The sequence below is a fragment of the Eublepharis macularius genome, chromosome 16 (genome assembly GCF_028583425.1).
Source record: "Eublepharis macularius isolate TG4126 chromosome 16, MPM_Emac_v1.0, whole genome shotgun sequence".
Taxonomy (NCBI): Eukaryota; Metazoa; Chordata; class Lepidosauria; order Squamata; family Eublepharidae; genus Eublepharis; species Eublepharis macularius.
Genome location: NC_072805.1, coordinates 40,766,747 through 40,785,390, shown reverse-complemented (window position 1 = coordinate 40,785,390; position 18,644 = coordinate 40,766,747). Strand labels below are relative to the sequence as shown.

The 18,644-nt window shown below is 43.8% G+C and overlaps 1 protein-coding gene across 2 annotated transcripts in view; it reads right to left on the bottom strand.

The window, feature by feature from the left end:
- Positions 1–18,644, bottom strand: part of FTO (FTO alpha-ketoglutarate dependent dioxygenase) — a 293,791-nt gene that overhangs the window by 237,648 nt on the left and 37,499 nt on the right. For both annotated transcript variants that reach the window (XM_055000443.1, XM_055000444.1), the window contains exon 2: positions 1,764–1,841. In XM_055000443.1, coding sequence (XP_054856418.1) covers positions 1,764–1,841 — 78 coding nt within the window. The remainder of the gene's footprint in view (positions 1–1,763; positions 1,842–18,644) is intronic.

Below are 18,644 nucleotides of genomic sequence, written 5' to 3'. Positions count from 1 at the left end.
TTCCGTTTCTTCAATAATATTCCTCTGCTAAACCGGTTTGGATTATACTTATGTATCAGGTTTTGATCCTTCTTTTTAAAAAATTAAATAGGCACAATAGCATACCAGTGGGAGGGACCTGTGGTATAATGGTTAGAGTGCCAGACCGAGAGTGAGAAAAACCCAGATCCAAATCAACTCATTGGGCGACTCTAAAACAGTCACTCTCTTTAAGGCTAATTTACTTCAGAAGATTATTGTGAGGCTCAGGCGGGGGTGGGTGGGGGAGCATAGCCATTGCTCTGAGTTCCTTGGAAGAAGGGTGGAATTTAAAAATGGAACAGGAAAAGTTATTGCCCACATTGCACCAATCTAAAATACATTCCTCCCCGTAACAGATGAACTCAGATAATCTGGATGACCTTCAACCTGTCTTTCTCGGCATTGCCTACTTTCCAGAGTTGTTGTGAGGATATCGGCTCTTTTTATGAAGGGAGGAATAAAAAATGTAAAAGAAAACATAAACCAACTGTTGCATCCCAAAAAGGCTGAAGGAGCTAACATGAGACATTACAGTACACCACAGACTTCAGTAGAGAGCAAGCGATGCTAGTCGTCACAAATGGCCAGTCAGGTGGGAATGTACATCATGTATTCCTGGATTGTATCACTCCAGACTGCAGGCCAATGCAGCTTGGATCCAAAATACTTTGGGTGCAAATCGCACTCTCCCATATCAACTTATGCAGACCATGATATCAACATACGAAGCCTTCCTGTGGGAACTCAAGTTGTCTCAAGCAAGACAGACAGGAACCCACAACAACAACAACTTTCGATTTATATACCGCCCTTCAGGAAAACTTAACACCCACTCAGAGCAGTTTACAATTATTATCCTCACGACAATCACCCTGTGATGTGGGTGGAGATGAGAGAGCTCCGAGAGAGCTGTGACTGACCCAAGGTCACCTAGCTGGCTTTAAGAGGAGGAGTGGGGAATCAAACCCAGTTCTCCAGATTAGAGTCCCGCTGCTCTTAACCACTACACCAAACTTAACCACTACACTAAACCCACAGCAGGGCCATTTCAGTTGCAGTCCCTGGGCTGTGGAATTTTCTTCCCTGAGAAGTGACGCTGGTATTGTCCCTTCCAGAAAAAAACATACTTCTAAACAGGAAAGCCTTTGGTCAGATACTGGACAGTGCCTCATCCTTGTCTCTGCAGCCTATGGATGGTTATATACAGATGCTTTAACGTTACTTATTTTTATATTTATTGAGGGTTGTTAACCACTTGGTGGGCACAACTGTAGGCAAAAAAAGGCATACAAATTGGCTATATAAACAATCCCCAAATGTTATAATTTTTTTTAAAAAGAGGGAAAGACTCTAGCCAAGTGTACGAGCAGTCCGTGGCTATGCTGGATTGCTGGGCTTAGCTTGCATTAACTTAACTTTAGGACACAACCAAGCCTACACAAACTCAATGTAGAACACAACCAAGACTCCCTAGAGCTGTGCAGTTTCACACAAGGAGACATTCTGTGTTTCAAACTTCCAGTCTGCCATTATTCACCTCCTCATTAAGTTTTACACCAGAACACAGTTTTGCACCTGCCACTTGAAACCTCCCTCACCTGTGTCACTTTTTGTTAATAATTTTCTCCTGCCCATTTGATGCAGTCCCCAAGAAATGAAAGATGTTAGCAAGGAGTTTTAAAACCCGAGGTGTTCAAACCCGTTTTCCGATGTAGGTGACGTTGATCGTTTTTAAGCATTACCAGTTCATAGAAGCCCTCGTCCTTAGGCGTCAAATACGGAAGGCAGCCCTCTCCGAGTTCTTCAAGGAGCATCTGTTTCTAAAGATGTAAAATAAATACTGTTTTTATAACATTGGTCAAAATCTATGTATAAGCATATAAGCGTGCCAACGTCGCTAGCAATGTTAAACTTGAAGGCAATAGCAAACCACCCCGTAAAAAGTCTGCCAAGAAAACATCGTGATGCGACGTCCCCCCATGGGTCAGTAATGACTCGGCGCTTGCACAGGGGACTACTTTACCTTTTTTTTAACCACTATAAACAGTAATATTCAGCGGCTTGGGAGCCACGTGTGGCTCTTTGACATGCCACACCTGGCTCTTCTGAGCACAATTCCCCCATGTTGTACCTGCTGCACATTTCAAGGAAGAGGGCAAGGCACTTGCGCAGAGGGTCTTGTGAATTAGCAGGTAGCTCCTACCATGAAACAGTTGCCACCAGAGAAACGGGGGAAGCTGCAAAACTCCCTGATATGCAGGCCTTATGCCAGGGATGGAAAATAAATGTGGCTCTTTTGGTTGAAGGCAACTGCAAATGCAACTCTGCGTGAGTCACAGAGTGAACATCACTGTTTTTATTTACGTCATTTATTTATGTCATTTATAGTCCGCCTTTCTCACTAAGACTCGAGGAGGATTACACAGTATGAGGTTAATACAATCAGTATCAAGTAAGTACATTTCAATACAATACCATAAGGTAAACATATACAAGTTTAAAGACATAGCATTAGCAAGGATCCAAGACATAGTAGAGATACTGAAGCAAAGCATAATCAATTCTAGGACTAACATTAGACAGCATGGAGTGATGGTTGTACATAGGAGTACATATTTAAAGCAGCAGATAATATATGAGGCAAAAATGGTGATGAAGTCTATGATCCCCAACTTGTTAGTGAAGCACCTGAGACCCCATCCCTACAATGCAGCCCTCCCATTTGAGTAAAAAGCCCTTTTGAATAGTTCGGTTTTGCATTGGTTACAGAAAGCCAGGAGAGTGGGGGCTCTTCTGACTTCCTCAGGCAGGTCATTCCACAGGATAGGGGCCACCACAGAGAAAGCTCACGTATGGGCTGCTGCTGACTTCACCTGTGTGCAGCCTGGCACTGCAGGAGACCCTGTTCAGATGTTATAGAGTCCCATTCACTTGTGCATGCCAGAAGTAACTCTAGTATAGTTCTTACACCCATTTATCTCAGGACTGAAAAGGAGTTAAGAGGCCCTGATTTAGAGTCTCTCTCCACGAGACGCCTCAGCGCGTGTTCGTCAAGTGTAGGGAGACACAATTTTAGCCAGGAAGCGTAGTTTAAAAAGACAAAGTCAGTGGAGATCAGGCCTCAGAGGGTTTGTCAATTTCATCTTCTGCTCCAGGAAGGGTCTGTCAATTTCACCTCTCCAGTGTGGGATTGCAACCAGAGGGCAGTGAGGAATGGAAATGGGATGGAGCTGCCTTTCGGAGCCAGGATTGGACCTGGAGAGGTTATAATGGGCTGAAGTTTCCCTTCTGGCATTTCACAGCCCCTTCACACAGCTCCAGTGTATAGCAATGCCTTTGCCCTGCCACTAACTCTGTCTTTTAAAACTACCCTTCCCAGCTAACATTGCATCTCCCGACACGTGTTCTTCACATGTCAGATGTCTTGTGTAGAGAGATTCAAGGGCTCCGTGCTTTCAATTCTCCCCAGCTTCTGAGTCATTCCCTTGAATGCATGCGACCAGTAGGAAATCATACTAAAATATCCTATGGAGAAGAAAAAAATCTTTCGTGTGTGTTGTTCTTCAAGATTACCTTTAAAAACATCATCTCCTGTCATGCAAAGAGAATAAAGGGAAAGCATGACAAAATGTTCAATTTATGGCAAGAGATCCAACGCAATTCTTCCTGGCTTACATCTCCGATTTTGTTTCACGTTCCTTTGCTTATCTTCATTTTCTGCGTCATGTTACAAGACTAATGGATTTTTAAGTCTTCACTGTACTTAGAGAAATGGCATTTCTCAGGTTGAGTCACTGGCCCTGAAAAACCCAACGTTGGCCTACGTGCACTTTTCACATAGACTTTGCCAACCACCACTACCGCCACCAGAAAGATGGGGGGGGGGGCGGGAATTATACAAAAAAGCGGCCACTACTCCTCTCCAATCAGTTTGGCCTTTGCCTTTCCGCGGATCAAGAATTACACACTCAGAGAAAACTTATCTGTGTCATTTATATCTCAACCAGACGTTGCCTCCCATGGCATAATTCAGCATACTAATGAAAATCAACAAAAACAAATGGGAATTGTTACATGGGGGACTCGGGAAAACCAAATAACACAATAATAAGATAACAAGCAAGGACCAGCAATTAAGAGGGGGAGGGTCAGAGTGGATACAAAAGGGAAACCGAGTCAACAAGGAATATTCTGATTGGTATCAGTATACCATGAGGGCTGGAGGTACCAACTGCCAGTCCACTTGCTGTGCCAAAGAAACTTGCATTGCCACTAGGATTCGGTATTTCTTAGTTCCCAGTCACAGATGCCCTGGTACTCAATAATAATAATAATAATAATAATAATAATAATAATAATAATAATAATAACTACTACTACTGCTACAACAACAACAACTATATTTATACCACTCTTCTAGACAGATTAGTGTGTCACCTGGAGCAGTGAACAAGTTAGTGTTATTATTATCCCCACAATACAGCTGGAGAGCTGGGGCTGAGAGGAGTGGCTTACCCAAGGTCACCTACTGAGCTCATGGCAGGAGTGGGATTCGAACCAGCAGAGTGCCGATTCGCAGCTGAACCACTTAACCACTGTGCTACAGTCGCTCTCAATCTTGATGAGGTTTATTAAAACATAAATTTGGGGTTGCCAGTTCTATGTTGGGAAATTATTGGAGATTTTAGGGTTGGGCAGGGTTTGGGGAGGGGAAAGATCTCAGCACTGAATAATGCTATAGAATTTACCCTCCAGAGCAGCCATTTTTTCAGGGGAAATGATTTCTGCAGCCAGGCAATGTTGTAATTCTGGGAGATCTCCAGCCACCACCTGGAGGCTGGCAACTCTACATACATTACATATGTCTCCGATTTAAAATTTTAATGCACATTCGATATACGCTGTTGCCTTGGGAGCATATAGCATACTTCCCTTGAAGTAAGAAGTTCCAGAGACAGCAGCTGCAACCCTTCCTTTCCTGGAAGAAGCGAGCAGGGAAGACATTTTTATAGTATCCACTGGCTGGATCCATTGGTTCCATTCCATTTTGTAAAGAATATGTCATCAGAGAGGCCATTTTGGGCAAATATAGTATGTTGGCAACTCTTGCACTCCTTCGCAAGAAAACTCAACAACAACAACAAAATTGTCTGTACTGAAGTCTGCACACATCTGCTACGTAAATCTGTCCTTCATTTTTCAAATAGGATAATGAAATGTATTTAAAGGTATCTTGATACTATAATGTTGTGTCTGTTTTATACTAGTTTATGGACCACAGCTTCTGTCAAAGCATACTGGGCACTGTAGTTTTGAAAGGGCTCTTAGAAATCTGTTAGAGAGCCACAGTTCCCTCTCACTATTTTCAGTGGCCCCTAGAGAGATGGAATCGCTACTAAGCTGGTGTGTTTATGATATAAATACATCCTTAACATTTTTGGGGTTTTCAGGATACAATGCGAATGATATCAAACAAGCAACTGTCTTGTATTCCATAATTTCAACACAACTCAAGTTAGGGAGATAGAAAACTCCAGGGTAGAGGAACACCAAATATGTCCCCTCTTTTGCTTTTACATTATCAAAGCAGTTCCTGTTTATATTTTAAATATTTTTTCTATGTCTGTCAGTCAGTACAATCCTAAGACATTACTGCTTTGAAGGCTTAAAAGGGTATAGGATCACAAAGTCAGTCTTTCTGAATCAAGACCATGTAGAGCTGACATATCCAGGGCTCATTTTGAGGGGGAACACGCAGGAACGCAGTTCTGGCAGTTCCCCAAAGAGGTCACATATCAGGTGGCCCCACCCACCTGACTCTTGGCCATTTTGGGCCCATTTTGGCCTGGATTGGGGCCGAAACGGCCTTGATCGGGCCTCTGATGGGTGGTGGATCACTCTCCTACTCAGCAGCGGCCTGATCCTGACCATTTTGGGTCCCTTTCGGCCATTTTCAGCCACTTTTTGCCATTTTGGGCCCAATTTCAGCTCTGAATGGCCAGGATTGGGTCCAAAACAGCCAGGATAGGTGATGTCAGGGGGCGTGGCATATGCAAATAAGTTGTGTTAATGACACACTTCCGGTGATGTCAAGGGGCATGACATATGCTAATGAGTTCCTCCAGCTCTTTTTCTATGAAATGACCCCGGGACATATCTATCCCACACTTTCTTAACTGTAGCTCTTTCACAAACTGACATAAAAGGACTTAAAATTTATAAATTAGGCACGAGGCCTAATCTCTTTAGAGTTTACAGTGTTCTTTGGGGAACGTTATAAAAACCCCAAAACCAAGCAGAAGATAGTTTTAGAGGCAGCAGGCAACACATTTGCAGAGTGCATTTCCTAGTTACAAGACTTTTTAAGCTACTATATACCTATGCCAGATATAACAAAGAGGGGAGGAAGGATATATTAACATTATTTGTGGCATTAAAACACACTTTAAATTGTTGAGCTGGTTTTGCTAAGCTTGGAACAGAGACTTTTCTTTTTTAAAAAAAGTTATTTTCATGTTGTACGATGAAAGGACGTTGAACTGGTAAAGAAAATATTTGAAACGCACAGGGTAGCAAACAGTGGAGGAGAAGCAGGGGGAAAAAAGAAATACTGACAATTCCTTTGTCAAATGTTAAGCTCTTGGCGAAAGCACGCAGCATTAAAATGCACTCTTGAGCGGAGGTAAGAACCGACTCATATTTGATTGTCAGATCTGACTAAGTGGCTTCTCTTCTGCTTGATGTACAGACAAATACACACAGCTGGGGGGGGTGAAACACCACAGGCCTTCTCGTATACCAGGAGCTGTCATGCACATGTCAAATACATCAAGCTCCTCGCAAATTCTTCCAAAACAAAACAGGAGAGAAAAAGGGAAGAAGGGGAAAAGAAGAGGCAAGGAAAATCAAAAGAGGCAGCTTTGCCAACTGGCTGGGCTGGGCACGGGTGTTGTGTTTTTACAGCAATCTCAACAGGTACGGTAAAGACAGTACAAAAACAAGCTAGTTGGCAACAACAAACAAACAGGCCAATGCAACGCAGACACAAGGGTGCTTACTCAATGGGGGTTCAGAAAGCCTGTGTGGTGGTGGAAAGAGATGGAAGAGAAGAACGGACCAATGGTCCACTGAGTACACCATCTAGTTTCCAACAACAACCAAACAAATCATAGGGTTGGAAGGGAACCTCTAGGGTAGAGATGGGCATGAACTGGGAGAATTCCGAACTGTGCGGTTCGTCACATTTCACAAACCATGGACTTTCATGAATTTGCCCCAGTCTGTGAACCAGTTCGTTTGGTTTGTGAAAACATCACTTCTGGATCAGCAGAAGGTCTGCAGAGAGCCCATTCCCCCCTGATGCCTAGGAAACTGCTGATCAGTGCCAGGCTGTCTGCAGTGTCGAACCAAAATGCAAACCAAATGAACCAGACTAAAATTTGTCACAGTTCATGAGAAATGACCTCCCACAGACCGCAAACTGGCTCGGTTCGTGACGAACTTCGGTTCACATTTCAGTTCGTGCCCACCTCTACTCTAGGGTCATCTAATCTTGTCCAACCCCAATTGTATCCAGCAGCAGAGTCTGCAGAAATATTCGCTACAGCAGATCTTCCCCCCTTCCCCCAAAGAGCCAGTAAATTTGTCCCAAAACTCCTCAGAGGACAGGAAGAGGTACACAAGTCAAAGGAGCCGAAAGGCAAGACTCTACAGCAATGGTGGCAGCAGGAAGTGCCATCGAGTCATAGCTGATTTACGGCAACTCCTGCTGGGATTTTGAAGCCAAGAGACAAACAGAGGTGGTTTGCCATTGCCTGCCTCTGCATAGCTGGTCTTCCTTGGAAGGTCTCCCAACCAAATGATAACCAAGACCAACCCCACTTAGCTTCTGAGATCTGCCAAGATCAGGCTTGCCTGGGCTATCCAGGCCAGTGTACAAATGTCCTTGGAAAACCCACCTGCAGGATCATGAAGGTTCCTCCATTGTTGGCCGTCCCAGCAACTGGCATTCAGAGGTGCACTGCTTCTACACATGGAGGTTCCTTTAAGTCATAATGGCTACTTGCCATTGACAATCCTGCTCCTCCATGAATTTGTCCCTTTAAGCCAACTAAATCAGTGGCCATCATTACATACGATAACAACCAGTTTGGATGGACAATCCTGCCGTATGAACTGTGGGGCAGAAAGAGGGGTCACGCCACTTTCCCCCTTCTAATTCTATGGCGTTATGGAAACAAGTGGTATCCTTGCTTGGGTACAAGTACCAGACTGCAGCAGGGAAAGGAGGGAGGAGTTTCCATTCCCTCCTAAAGAATTCAAGAAATTCAATGTGAAGGGGCAGTTTTAGGCTATGCACAACAGTAAATAATTTGGGCTCCGAAATCTCCACGTGGGTGTGATATATGTGCACTTCACTCGTGGACTAGAAATTTTGCAGCAATCCAATGCTTTGTTTTGTGTCCTCCTAATTGTCAAGGCTACACAACATTGATGTGTAATACGCACAAGTCTTGTTTGCCACCTGTGTAAACATGAGCGTAACAGAAAAGCCAAAGTATGGCAGGACTTTCTTCAATTTACAGTAATATGCCATCTCTTTTTGTTACAACCAGACCGCAACAGGAAGAGAAACAAGTCACAACTAAGCCATAACAACCCATCCGTGGTCCAACAACTGTTCATCTGGACAACTGATGGGCAGTTCCCATTTTTTTTCTGACTACTACCTGTAGCATTGCTGGCCAACCCCCAGATCTCTGAGATGCTTTGTGAAATCAAATCCCCTGTGCTGCTCCATAGTCAAGAGGACAAGGCATGAGTGAGAAGGGAATATAAGTGTTATATCCAGTGTTGGGAAGGAAGATGGACAGACATCCAACAGCTAGGAACTACTATCTTTCCCCCCACTGTTTTTCATATCAGTACTGCAATCTCCTGGCAAAGGGATTAAGCCATTTCAAATTTATTGTCAAACTGCCTACAGGTCCAAGGAATTCGATGCTTCCCTACCTGCCCCCCTTCAGTAACAGTAACTAGAGGTGGGCGTGAACCGAAATACGAACCAAAGTTCGTCACAAACCGGGCCAGTTTTTTGGTTCGTCGGAGGGCATTTCTGATGAATCACGACAATTTTTAGGTCAGTTCATTTGGTTCGTTTTTCGGTTCACCACTGCAGACAGCCTGGTGCTGATCAGTTAGTTTCCTAAACAATGGGGCGGATAGGCTTTCTGCAGACCTTCTTCTGCCCCGGAAGTGACGTATTCACAAACCAAATGAACCAGTTCGCGAACCAGGCAACTTCATGCCCGTTTGTGGCTCATGAAACGCGATGAAACACGAACCACAACAAACCACCATTTTCCCGGTTTGTGCACACCTCTAACAGTACCTATTCCAAAATTCAAGCATTGCCTGGATCTTTTCCGGGACTGAGAGTGAAGATGGCCTACTCCAATCTGCAGGGGACCTTCAACACACCTACAAACATCTTGCATATTTGAGAGTATGTCCTGAGTAATCCAGTGTGGTGGAGCGATAGAACACTGGATCAGGGAGATCCGAATTCAAATATTCAATCAGCTATGAAGCTCATTGGTCAACCTTGGAGCACCCACCCTCTCATACCCTAACCTACCTCATAGGGGGTGAAGCTAAAACAGAGAACCATATACACTGCACTGATCTCCCTGCAAGATAAAAATGGATAAATAATACAGATAAACAGAGCATATTTCTAGACATTAAATGAAGTATACCAGAACCATAAATTCTTGGTTGCCCTCATCTGCTTCTTTCTATGGTCTGCAGGACCCACATTTACCAGTACGTTGTTACCAAATCACAGCTTCCACAGCTGATTAGAAAGTGAAATGTCTTGGGAATCCTGTGAAGGCTGAGCAAATATTTTCAAAGTAGACATTGCACACCCTTTTTATTTATCTTTACAGCAGAGAGTTGCCAAAAGTTAACAAGCTCACATTCTGCCCTTGATAGCTTTTTGACATGACTACCAATTATTATAATGAACTTTGTGTGTAATTTTGTCAGCTTGTATTTGATGTCACAACAGCTTGTGTACTCTGTGTCCTCACAGTTTACCCTCCCTGCTCTGTAACTACTGAAAACGTACTTGTGCCGGCTTGTCTGATGGAAAGTCAATCATGCTAATAGCAGAATTACAATTTTTGCATATTGAGAGTCACCGAAGCTTGCAAACTAAATATTCCCAATGATTGACACTCTTTGTAAAGTTTCATCAACTTCCTCCTGACTGCTCACTTGGAATTTCTTAAAACACGGTGATAGATATTTCTTCCAGGCTTGTGTTTGACCCATTCTGATATTCTCTCCTTCTCACACAAACACACACATGCAAAGTCTGTGGATCAAGCAAACATATCTAGACCTGAGTTTCCCAAACTGTGAGTTGTGTGAACCCGAGTCCTGAGTTTTTGCAGTTGTATTGATTTGTGCCTGCTCGTTTTTATTTTCTTAACATTTGGACTTGTGGGTCACCATTAGACATGGGCACGAACTGCATCGCGAACCAAAAAAACCCACAAACCGCCTGATCGTCTGTTCGCGAACCGGCGGTTCGTGAGGGTTCATGGCCAATGAAACAGCCTTCATTGGAAGCCCGGTACATTGCGTTCTTCCGTGGTTCGTGAAGCCAGACAGTCAGGCACCATCAATCAATTCCCTTGGAAATGGAGCTGGGGGAATGCCTGAACTCTGTCTGCACTCCTTCTGTCGCCCTGGAAACCCAAATCGAAGCCCAGCGTACCTTGATCGGCAGGTCTTCCTTCCAACCGTGGAGCTGCAAATTGGTTACAATTGGTTAATAGGAGAAGACACCTGGGGGTAGGGAGGGGGAAGGGGGTGTTCTGTAGCCATGGGCACTCCAATCTCTTCCCTGCAACCACTGATAGGCAGTTCTGACGGCCAACCCCTTGTACACTGGGCCATCGTCAACTGGTGGCTCTAATTGTATCGAATGGGAGTTTCCTGGGGGCCTCGGATTGGAGAGGGTATAACTCCAAGATCCCTATTGCAATCTGGACCAAATTTGGTTGCTGGCTGGAGGAGAGCCTGCTAAACACTCCCTAGGAATATGGGCTCTCTAAGTCCAACGGGGGCCGTTCTGACGCCCACGAACCACGAACCTCAAACCGGTTCGTCAGTGGGAAATGTTCGTTTCGGTTCATTAGTTCTGGTTCCGCGGCGGCACCAAACCACGAACCACTGGTTCATTAAATTTTTTTGGTTCATGCCCATGTCTAGTCACCATACCAAAGGGGCTGGGAACCACTGCTCTATAGAAGACATTCCAAAACATGGGTGCCACTACAGAAAAGGCCCTCTCCTTGCTACTAACAGAACTAATATTTAAAGAAGAGATTCACAGAACACGGTCCCAGACGATGCTGCCCTCAGCGAGCAGGCAGGTTCATTTGGGACAGCTTAAGAGTTTCAGAAGTCAACTACAAGACTTCAGACTGTGCTCAAAAACTTTTTAACTATTGGAGTCACATGTTCTATATGGGACAGTTCTAGTTAGTCCGCCATATTCTGGACCCAACTGAACTCGGTAGCCAGGGATTTTCCTGTATGACTCACACATCTTCTGCAACAAATAATTATATGACTGAAAGAAATGAGGTACTCAGTGTCCAAAGTATCTTTGTTCTTTTGCCCTGATCGTACATTTAATCCAAACAAAAGGTGGAACTCAACAATTTCAGACCGCCATCATAAACCATCTACAAAGCCTGCAAATTCTAATACACAAACTGGTATGCCTGGCACACGGATGAGAATGTCCTTCCTTTGGAGAAAAAAAAATTATCATCTTGCGCTTGAGCAACACAGCTGCCTAAGGGGAAAAAAATACTATGTGCCAATAGCGTTCTGTCAAGTGAATTCTGACATACTGAAATTATTAAAGAGATCAAGCCAGGCTAAAAGATTAATGCTCAAAGAAAGTTGACTTTTGGCATCGCAAAGTGTGATGATCTCTTACGCTAATTTAAGACTATTCCGCTGGTACTCAGAGTTCAGAGGTACAGAGGATTAAAATCTGGATCCTGCTTGAAGTTTGACCCAATGTTATTTGAATGTGTCTTCCACTAAAATCAAAACAAGAACTGTCCCTCCCTGGTAGGAAAAAAAAAAGAAGACCAAGAAGCTAAGAAAAACCAAAACAACTGAAAGATGGAGTACTTCTAACTGCCCCCGAGATACTTTATTAATGAGTTAGGGACCATAGACTTCACCACAATGTTGCCTTACACACTACCTATCACTTTAAGTATGTGCTCCTACATGCTAACTGTGCTTCAAGTATCACCCTACTGGGTAGTTCTATGTTATCTAATGTCAGTCCTAGAATTGCTTATGCTCTGTTTCAGTATTTCTTCAACTCTGTCTTGGATTTTTTGCTACCGTTATGTCTTTGTAAACTTATACTTATGTACCATATGGCATTGTTTTTGGAAATGTTCTTGATATTGATTGTACTAATCTCACACTATGTAATCTACCTTGAGTCTCAGTGAGAAAGGGGGGCATAAATATTATTGTTGTTGTTGTTAACAATAATAATATTTGATTTATGTACCACCCTTCAGGACAACTTAATGCCCACTCAGAGAAGTTTATGAAGTGTGTTATTATTATCCTTACAACAATCACCCTGTGAGGTGGGGGGGGGGGGGCTGAGAGAGCCCTGAAAGAGCTGTGACTGACCCTAAGTCACCCAGCTGGCTTCAAGCAGAGGAGTGGGGAATCAAACTCGGTTCTCCAAATTAGAGTCCTACCGCTCTTAACTACTGCACCAAACTGGCTCTTAGTTTAGCCATTAAGATTTTGATATCATGATCATTCATGGGCACAGGGCCCCAATGTATACCTGGTAGGTCGCCCAAAACAAAGATTTTCCCATTCTTTCCAGCCAAGACGAACTAAACAGAGAATTCTCTACTGAACTAAATGGGGAATTCTCACACACAGGAGCCCTGTTATTTATTGATGCACACAAGGGAGCTATGAGTTCGGGCATTAGGTCACAAACACATCTTAGATATAACCAACTATATCAAGAGCAGCACCCGACGATGGAGAAACAATGCTTTCCAGTTCACAGATGGGCTGGAACTTGGGGGGGCGGGTGGACGAGCAGACAGCATACTCTTACTTGTATCAAACGTAAGAAGAAGTTGCTCCCATCTTATGTGAAGTCTGCATCCTAAAACCTGTACAGGGAAGCATCTGGGAAATGGCAACGTATTCATGCATTATTGGTTCATTTGGATATTCTGCTCCCCAAGTGAAGACTAACTACAGCAAGGCCAAGACAGAGCTTTCCCATCTACTAAGTATGCTCACATCACCTCTGGGCCCGCTGGATGTCCACAGATGAATACTGGCATGCAATGAACACTGTCTCACATGCACTTCAGAAACTGATTGCACAATTAAGCTTGAAGTGTTCGGGTTATATAAAATGTTGTATCTGTCAGGCTCAGCGGCAGGGCAGAGGAGCCAGCGAATAGCTCAGGAAACCCTGGCAACACTTCCCAGTTGACAGTAGCCTCTAGTTTGGAGAGAAAGCCACATCCATCTACTCACGATATAACTGATCTGCCTTCTCTAAGGTGCCCCATAAACACTTGCTTTGGGTTTAGGCCAAAAGTCTGTTTTATCCACAGGTGTTTCCTACCCTACAGTTCTAGCCATTTTCCTTTTTTTAAAAAAAACCCTCAAAACCCTCACAAAATAATATTAAAAGCAAAACTGTAATTCCTTTTTAAAAAGGGGGGGGGTGTATCAGACTTGAAACATCCTTATGGAATGCGCTGAGAATCAAAGAAACAACTTTCTGCAAAATATATATATATATATATATGTGCATTTTTAAAATCTTCCTAATCATCACAGTGTTCAGTCCATCTCAACAGAGCAACTCTAAAGATAGTGTTAATGCACAAAAGACCAAGTGCTAAGTGCAGGCACACGTGCTCATGCATTCGGCTAAAGAGAAGATCAATAAGCAGCCGGAGCATTAAATTTCACATACTGTAGCTGTCATGCCCATTACATAGCATCTGAACATCTTCACAGGCAGTTACAAAATGGCTGCCTCTTGACATTTTTTCCACCGTGCCAGCGATTGCACAATCTTCCTGTGCGCTCCCAGTTCCCACTTCCACTGTGAACTTCGATTGAGAGGTGCGAGCTCAATATGGAGAACTTCACAGTTTAACAAAAGGAGGTAGAAGTCATTTATTATTTAACCCTGTCCAGGCGGCTTCAGTGTCGATTTGCTTTTAAGTGACAGCGGGGTGCACAGACTACACAGATGAACTCCACGCACACCGAGGACGGTACATACATGTCGCAGGGTGCGGCTGCCAAATTACAGCTGGCAACTTCACCTGGCTGGTCCATGGTGACTGGGAAGGGTTAGGGAGAGTTTGGCCAGCGGCTTCTTGCTTATGCCAGCACAAGCCCCTCCCCTTCTCGGTTGCGCCAGCCACAAGAGTCTCTTGTGGTTACTCTGTAACCTCAAAGTACATTTCACTGAAGTGTTTCTGTATTTTTGCATAATTCTTTTCCCATTATTTTTTTTAAAAAACAGGATTTGTACAGACTTTTAACAAATTCTGTGCAACCATGTAAAGAATGCTTTTTTAATGTTTAACATCCGCTTACTTTTACTTAAGGGAGGAGGGGGCTTACTGTTTTTCTCTTCAGTTGTTGCCGTATGTTTCCTCGGTCAAAAAGTGAGAATTACAATGCTCCAGGAGGTGAAAAATACAATGAGGCATTGATCTGTTATGCAATGGCTAGATTTGTAACAGCATGCGCTTCCAGGCCAAATAGAGACACATTCCGTTTGCTTAAAAGACAAAGAAACCAGTCTTCATTAACTGTAACCTGCTTTAAGAATACTTTCGTTGCTACACAATAGCTTGTGACAAACAATTGGGGCTTTTCATTTCGCGTTGAGGCTATGGATTGTAGTAACAGATGAAGTGAAAAGCAGTGTTCATAAGTTACAGTGAATGCATGAATGATCCGTGTACACTTGATTTTCCCAGCACACGGCACTCCACCTCTTAAGCAAGCAGATAGGTTTGTCAGGAAACAGCCCCCAAACAGCCAAATGGCATCATTCAGCTGCAGTCCGACAAACAGGAAGTAGCTGTGCCCAAACAGGAAGTGGCCAAAGCCAAACTTCTAGGGTGAGCCGGTGAGTGGCAGTGTAGTGTAGTGGTTAGAGTGTTGGACAAGGTTCAAATCCCCACTCTGCCCTGGAAGCTCACTGGGTGACCTTTGGCCAGTTACACGTGCTCAGCCTGTTGTGAAGATAAAATGGAGGGAACAATGTAAGCTCCCCATTAGGGAGAAAATTATATAAATGAAATAAGCTAACAAAAAAAACCCCCAGAAGTTACCTACTCTCTTCTAGAACAATGAGAGAGAGACCTCCGTTTAAGTCCTTTTAAGTGTTCAGAAGGCTTAAACCTAAAGGCTGGGCTTGTATTTTCTAAGGCAAGTGGATGCTGTTTTTATTTTTCTCCCCAAAATTTAGTCAGAAGAGGAAAAGTCTGCATGTGTCTTGTTGTGCAAGCACAGATTGCCCGTGCTCATGAGCTGGTGTGCAGAGATAGGGGGAGAACTAGCATGCTTGGGCCCCACATACACTACACACATCTATCTGAATGTGCGTAATGTCATCTGTCAAGGACTGCAGTGAATGTCTGGATCGTAGCAGGGGAGAATCTACACCCAGTCACAGCTGCGCACAATCATGACACAGCAAATGAAACTTTTATAGCTTTTCATGGCTTCTCTCACCCCAGCTCATCTCAAAGCACTTCCTAAATCTAATGTGCTTTCTGTCCATGTCACAGAGGCACAAATACCTCCTGAGCAGAGATGGGTACGAACCATGCGGTATGTGGTTCGTCACGTTCCATGAACCATGAACTTTCACAAAACTGCCCCGGTTCGCGAACTCGTTTGTTTGGTTCGTGAAAACATCACATCCGGGCCAGCAAATCACCACTTCTAGGTCAGCAGAAAGTCACTTCTGGGTCAGCAGAAGGTCACTTCCAGGTCAGCAGAAGGTCTGCAGAAAGCACATCCCTCGTTGCCTAGGAAATTGATTGATCGGCACCAAGCTGTCTGCAGTGATGAACTGAAAAATGAACCAAACGAACTGCCCTAAAATTTATGGCTTTTTGGTTTGTGACCATCTCTACTCCTGAGTAAAGGGTAATAGACTGTTAACTAGAATGATCCCCAGTTGCGTGCCAAGAAACAATTACGCCAGCATGCACGCAAGAACAGAGACCTTCCTACCTTATGGGAAATCTCTCTGGGCCTCTGCTGATAAAGAATATTTTTTCTATCTTTACAGATTTCATGGTGGGCACTGAGAGTCACATGTGAGTCCATGCAACCGATGAAAGCTTGCTAAGTCGAGGGGGGTATTTCCAGGCTCTGCAGAACGCCATGGTGCTAAGACTGCATCTCTGAACTCAAATGAAAGTGACAAGTGACAAGTGTGAAGAGAAACTGTGTGCTGCCCCGTTCTTGTTCCATGGAACCCACCTTTCGAACTCAAAAGATGGAAGCAAAAACAGCATGAATGTGAAGAATGAGAGAACACATAGGGGAGGTCTCATGTGGCTCAGTGGCAAAGTGCCTGTTTTGCACACAGAAAGTCCCAGGTTCAAGCCCCAGCAACAGAAGTTAAAAGGACTAGGTAGTAGTTGATGTGAAATACCCCTGCCTAAGACCCTCAAGAGCAGCTGCCAGTCCGAGTAGACAATACTGACCTTGGTAGACCAAGGGTCCAGCTCAGCATAACGCTGCTTCATCATCTGTTCACGTGGCCAGCAGCGTGATACAAGCTGATAAACTGCAAGTTTGATTCATAGGCTTTAAAAACCATATAAATGACTCCAAATCCTCACCTAAAAGTTGTAGAAAAGAAAAAGAGTTCAGTATCACCTATAAGGCTGACCAACTTTGTAGCAGGGTATGAGCTTTTGTGAGTCCCAGCTCACTTCTTCAGGTACCCGTGACTCATGAAACCACAAATTTGGTTAGTCTTAAAGGTGCTGCTGGACTCTTGCTCTTTTTGACTGCTACAGACAAACTAACACAGCTCCCCATCTTGATCTATCTAAAACTTGGTGAGTATTTAAACACAGCCCATTCACTGGACACAACTTCCTAGGAAAGCAGTGCATATTTTGATTCTTTTTCCGTCCTATCTTCCTCCAAGGGACCCACATCAGTTAACATAATTCCCTTGATCCCCTTTTATCCTCAAAACAACCTCATGAAGTAAGTTAGGCTGAGCAACATCAACAGTCCCAAGATCTGGCGACGGTGCGGGGATTTCAATCCAAGTTTCTCCAATCTAAAGCCAACATTCTATCTGTGGCGCTCTAACTCGGCTCAGTGCTGTTCACTGTATGTGACACAAAAAGACACTGACTTTTTCAAAAGTGGTGGAGGGTTTGGGCAGGGGGTGTAATAAGGCAAAGAAATCAAGTGACGATGCTGCCTTGGTTTGTTGACAAACAAAGCGGAGCATTTCAACGTAGACCGCAGACAGTATGAGAGGCCATTTGACCATTGGGGGCACAGATACAGGCCTAGCCCCTGTTCCAAGGATGCCCAAATAGCCCAGCAGTAGGGAAAATGAACAGATCCATTCCTTGCCAAGAGTTACAATTTTGGGGCATGACTGTATTTGCAGCACATTAAGATGAGGTTAATCTTAATTTAAAGACTGCTGGGCTCGGACGGTGAGTTCAAAAAGACACAGCAATAGAAGCGGAATTGCTACTGTTCTTTCTTTGGCTGATTCCGCACACGTTGGATAATGCACTTCCAATCCTCTTTATAGATCATTTGGAACGGATTTTTTCGTGTGCGGAACAAAAAATCCATCTCAAACGATTGATAAAGTACATTATCCAACGTGTGCGGAATCAGCTTTTATCTAATAAATATTATTTCAGAGGCCAAGATTGACAAGCCAAAAGCATCCAACATTAACCAGAGGAAAACCAATATTTAATTGATCGATTTCCTTACGGGACAGCAAAGGTGAATTGAACCTAGAGTTGGTCACTCAAAAGCCTCCTAACTCTCCATCCCAAAACACCAAGGGGTTTCCTTTTTTGTCTGTTGCTATCAGCAAAAATACTATGGATAAAGAACTTTCATTTCTGAATAACCAAAAGGCCAGTTGCGACACAATCCTGTGGTGAACTATGACCATCATCTTCCGTGTTAGACAGCCTGAGGAATCCATTCATCTCCCCACCCCCCTGGTAGCTATTCATTTCTTTTCTCTTCCCACCCCAAAGTTGAAAAATTAACAGTTGTGTTTACAAACCCTCGCCAACCCTATTATACAGAAGCTCAAAACTTGTTTGCATTATGCATCGCCGGGATCCAGCGAGAGGTTAATGTACACCCTCTTGAAAACAATTGGGCGGAAAATAGCAGTGTCGTACAGGGCCGAGGTTTTGACCCGCTTAACTTTATTCACAGAATGCGCAATCCGTCACGTACAAAAACACAGAGGAAAAATG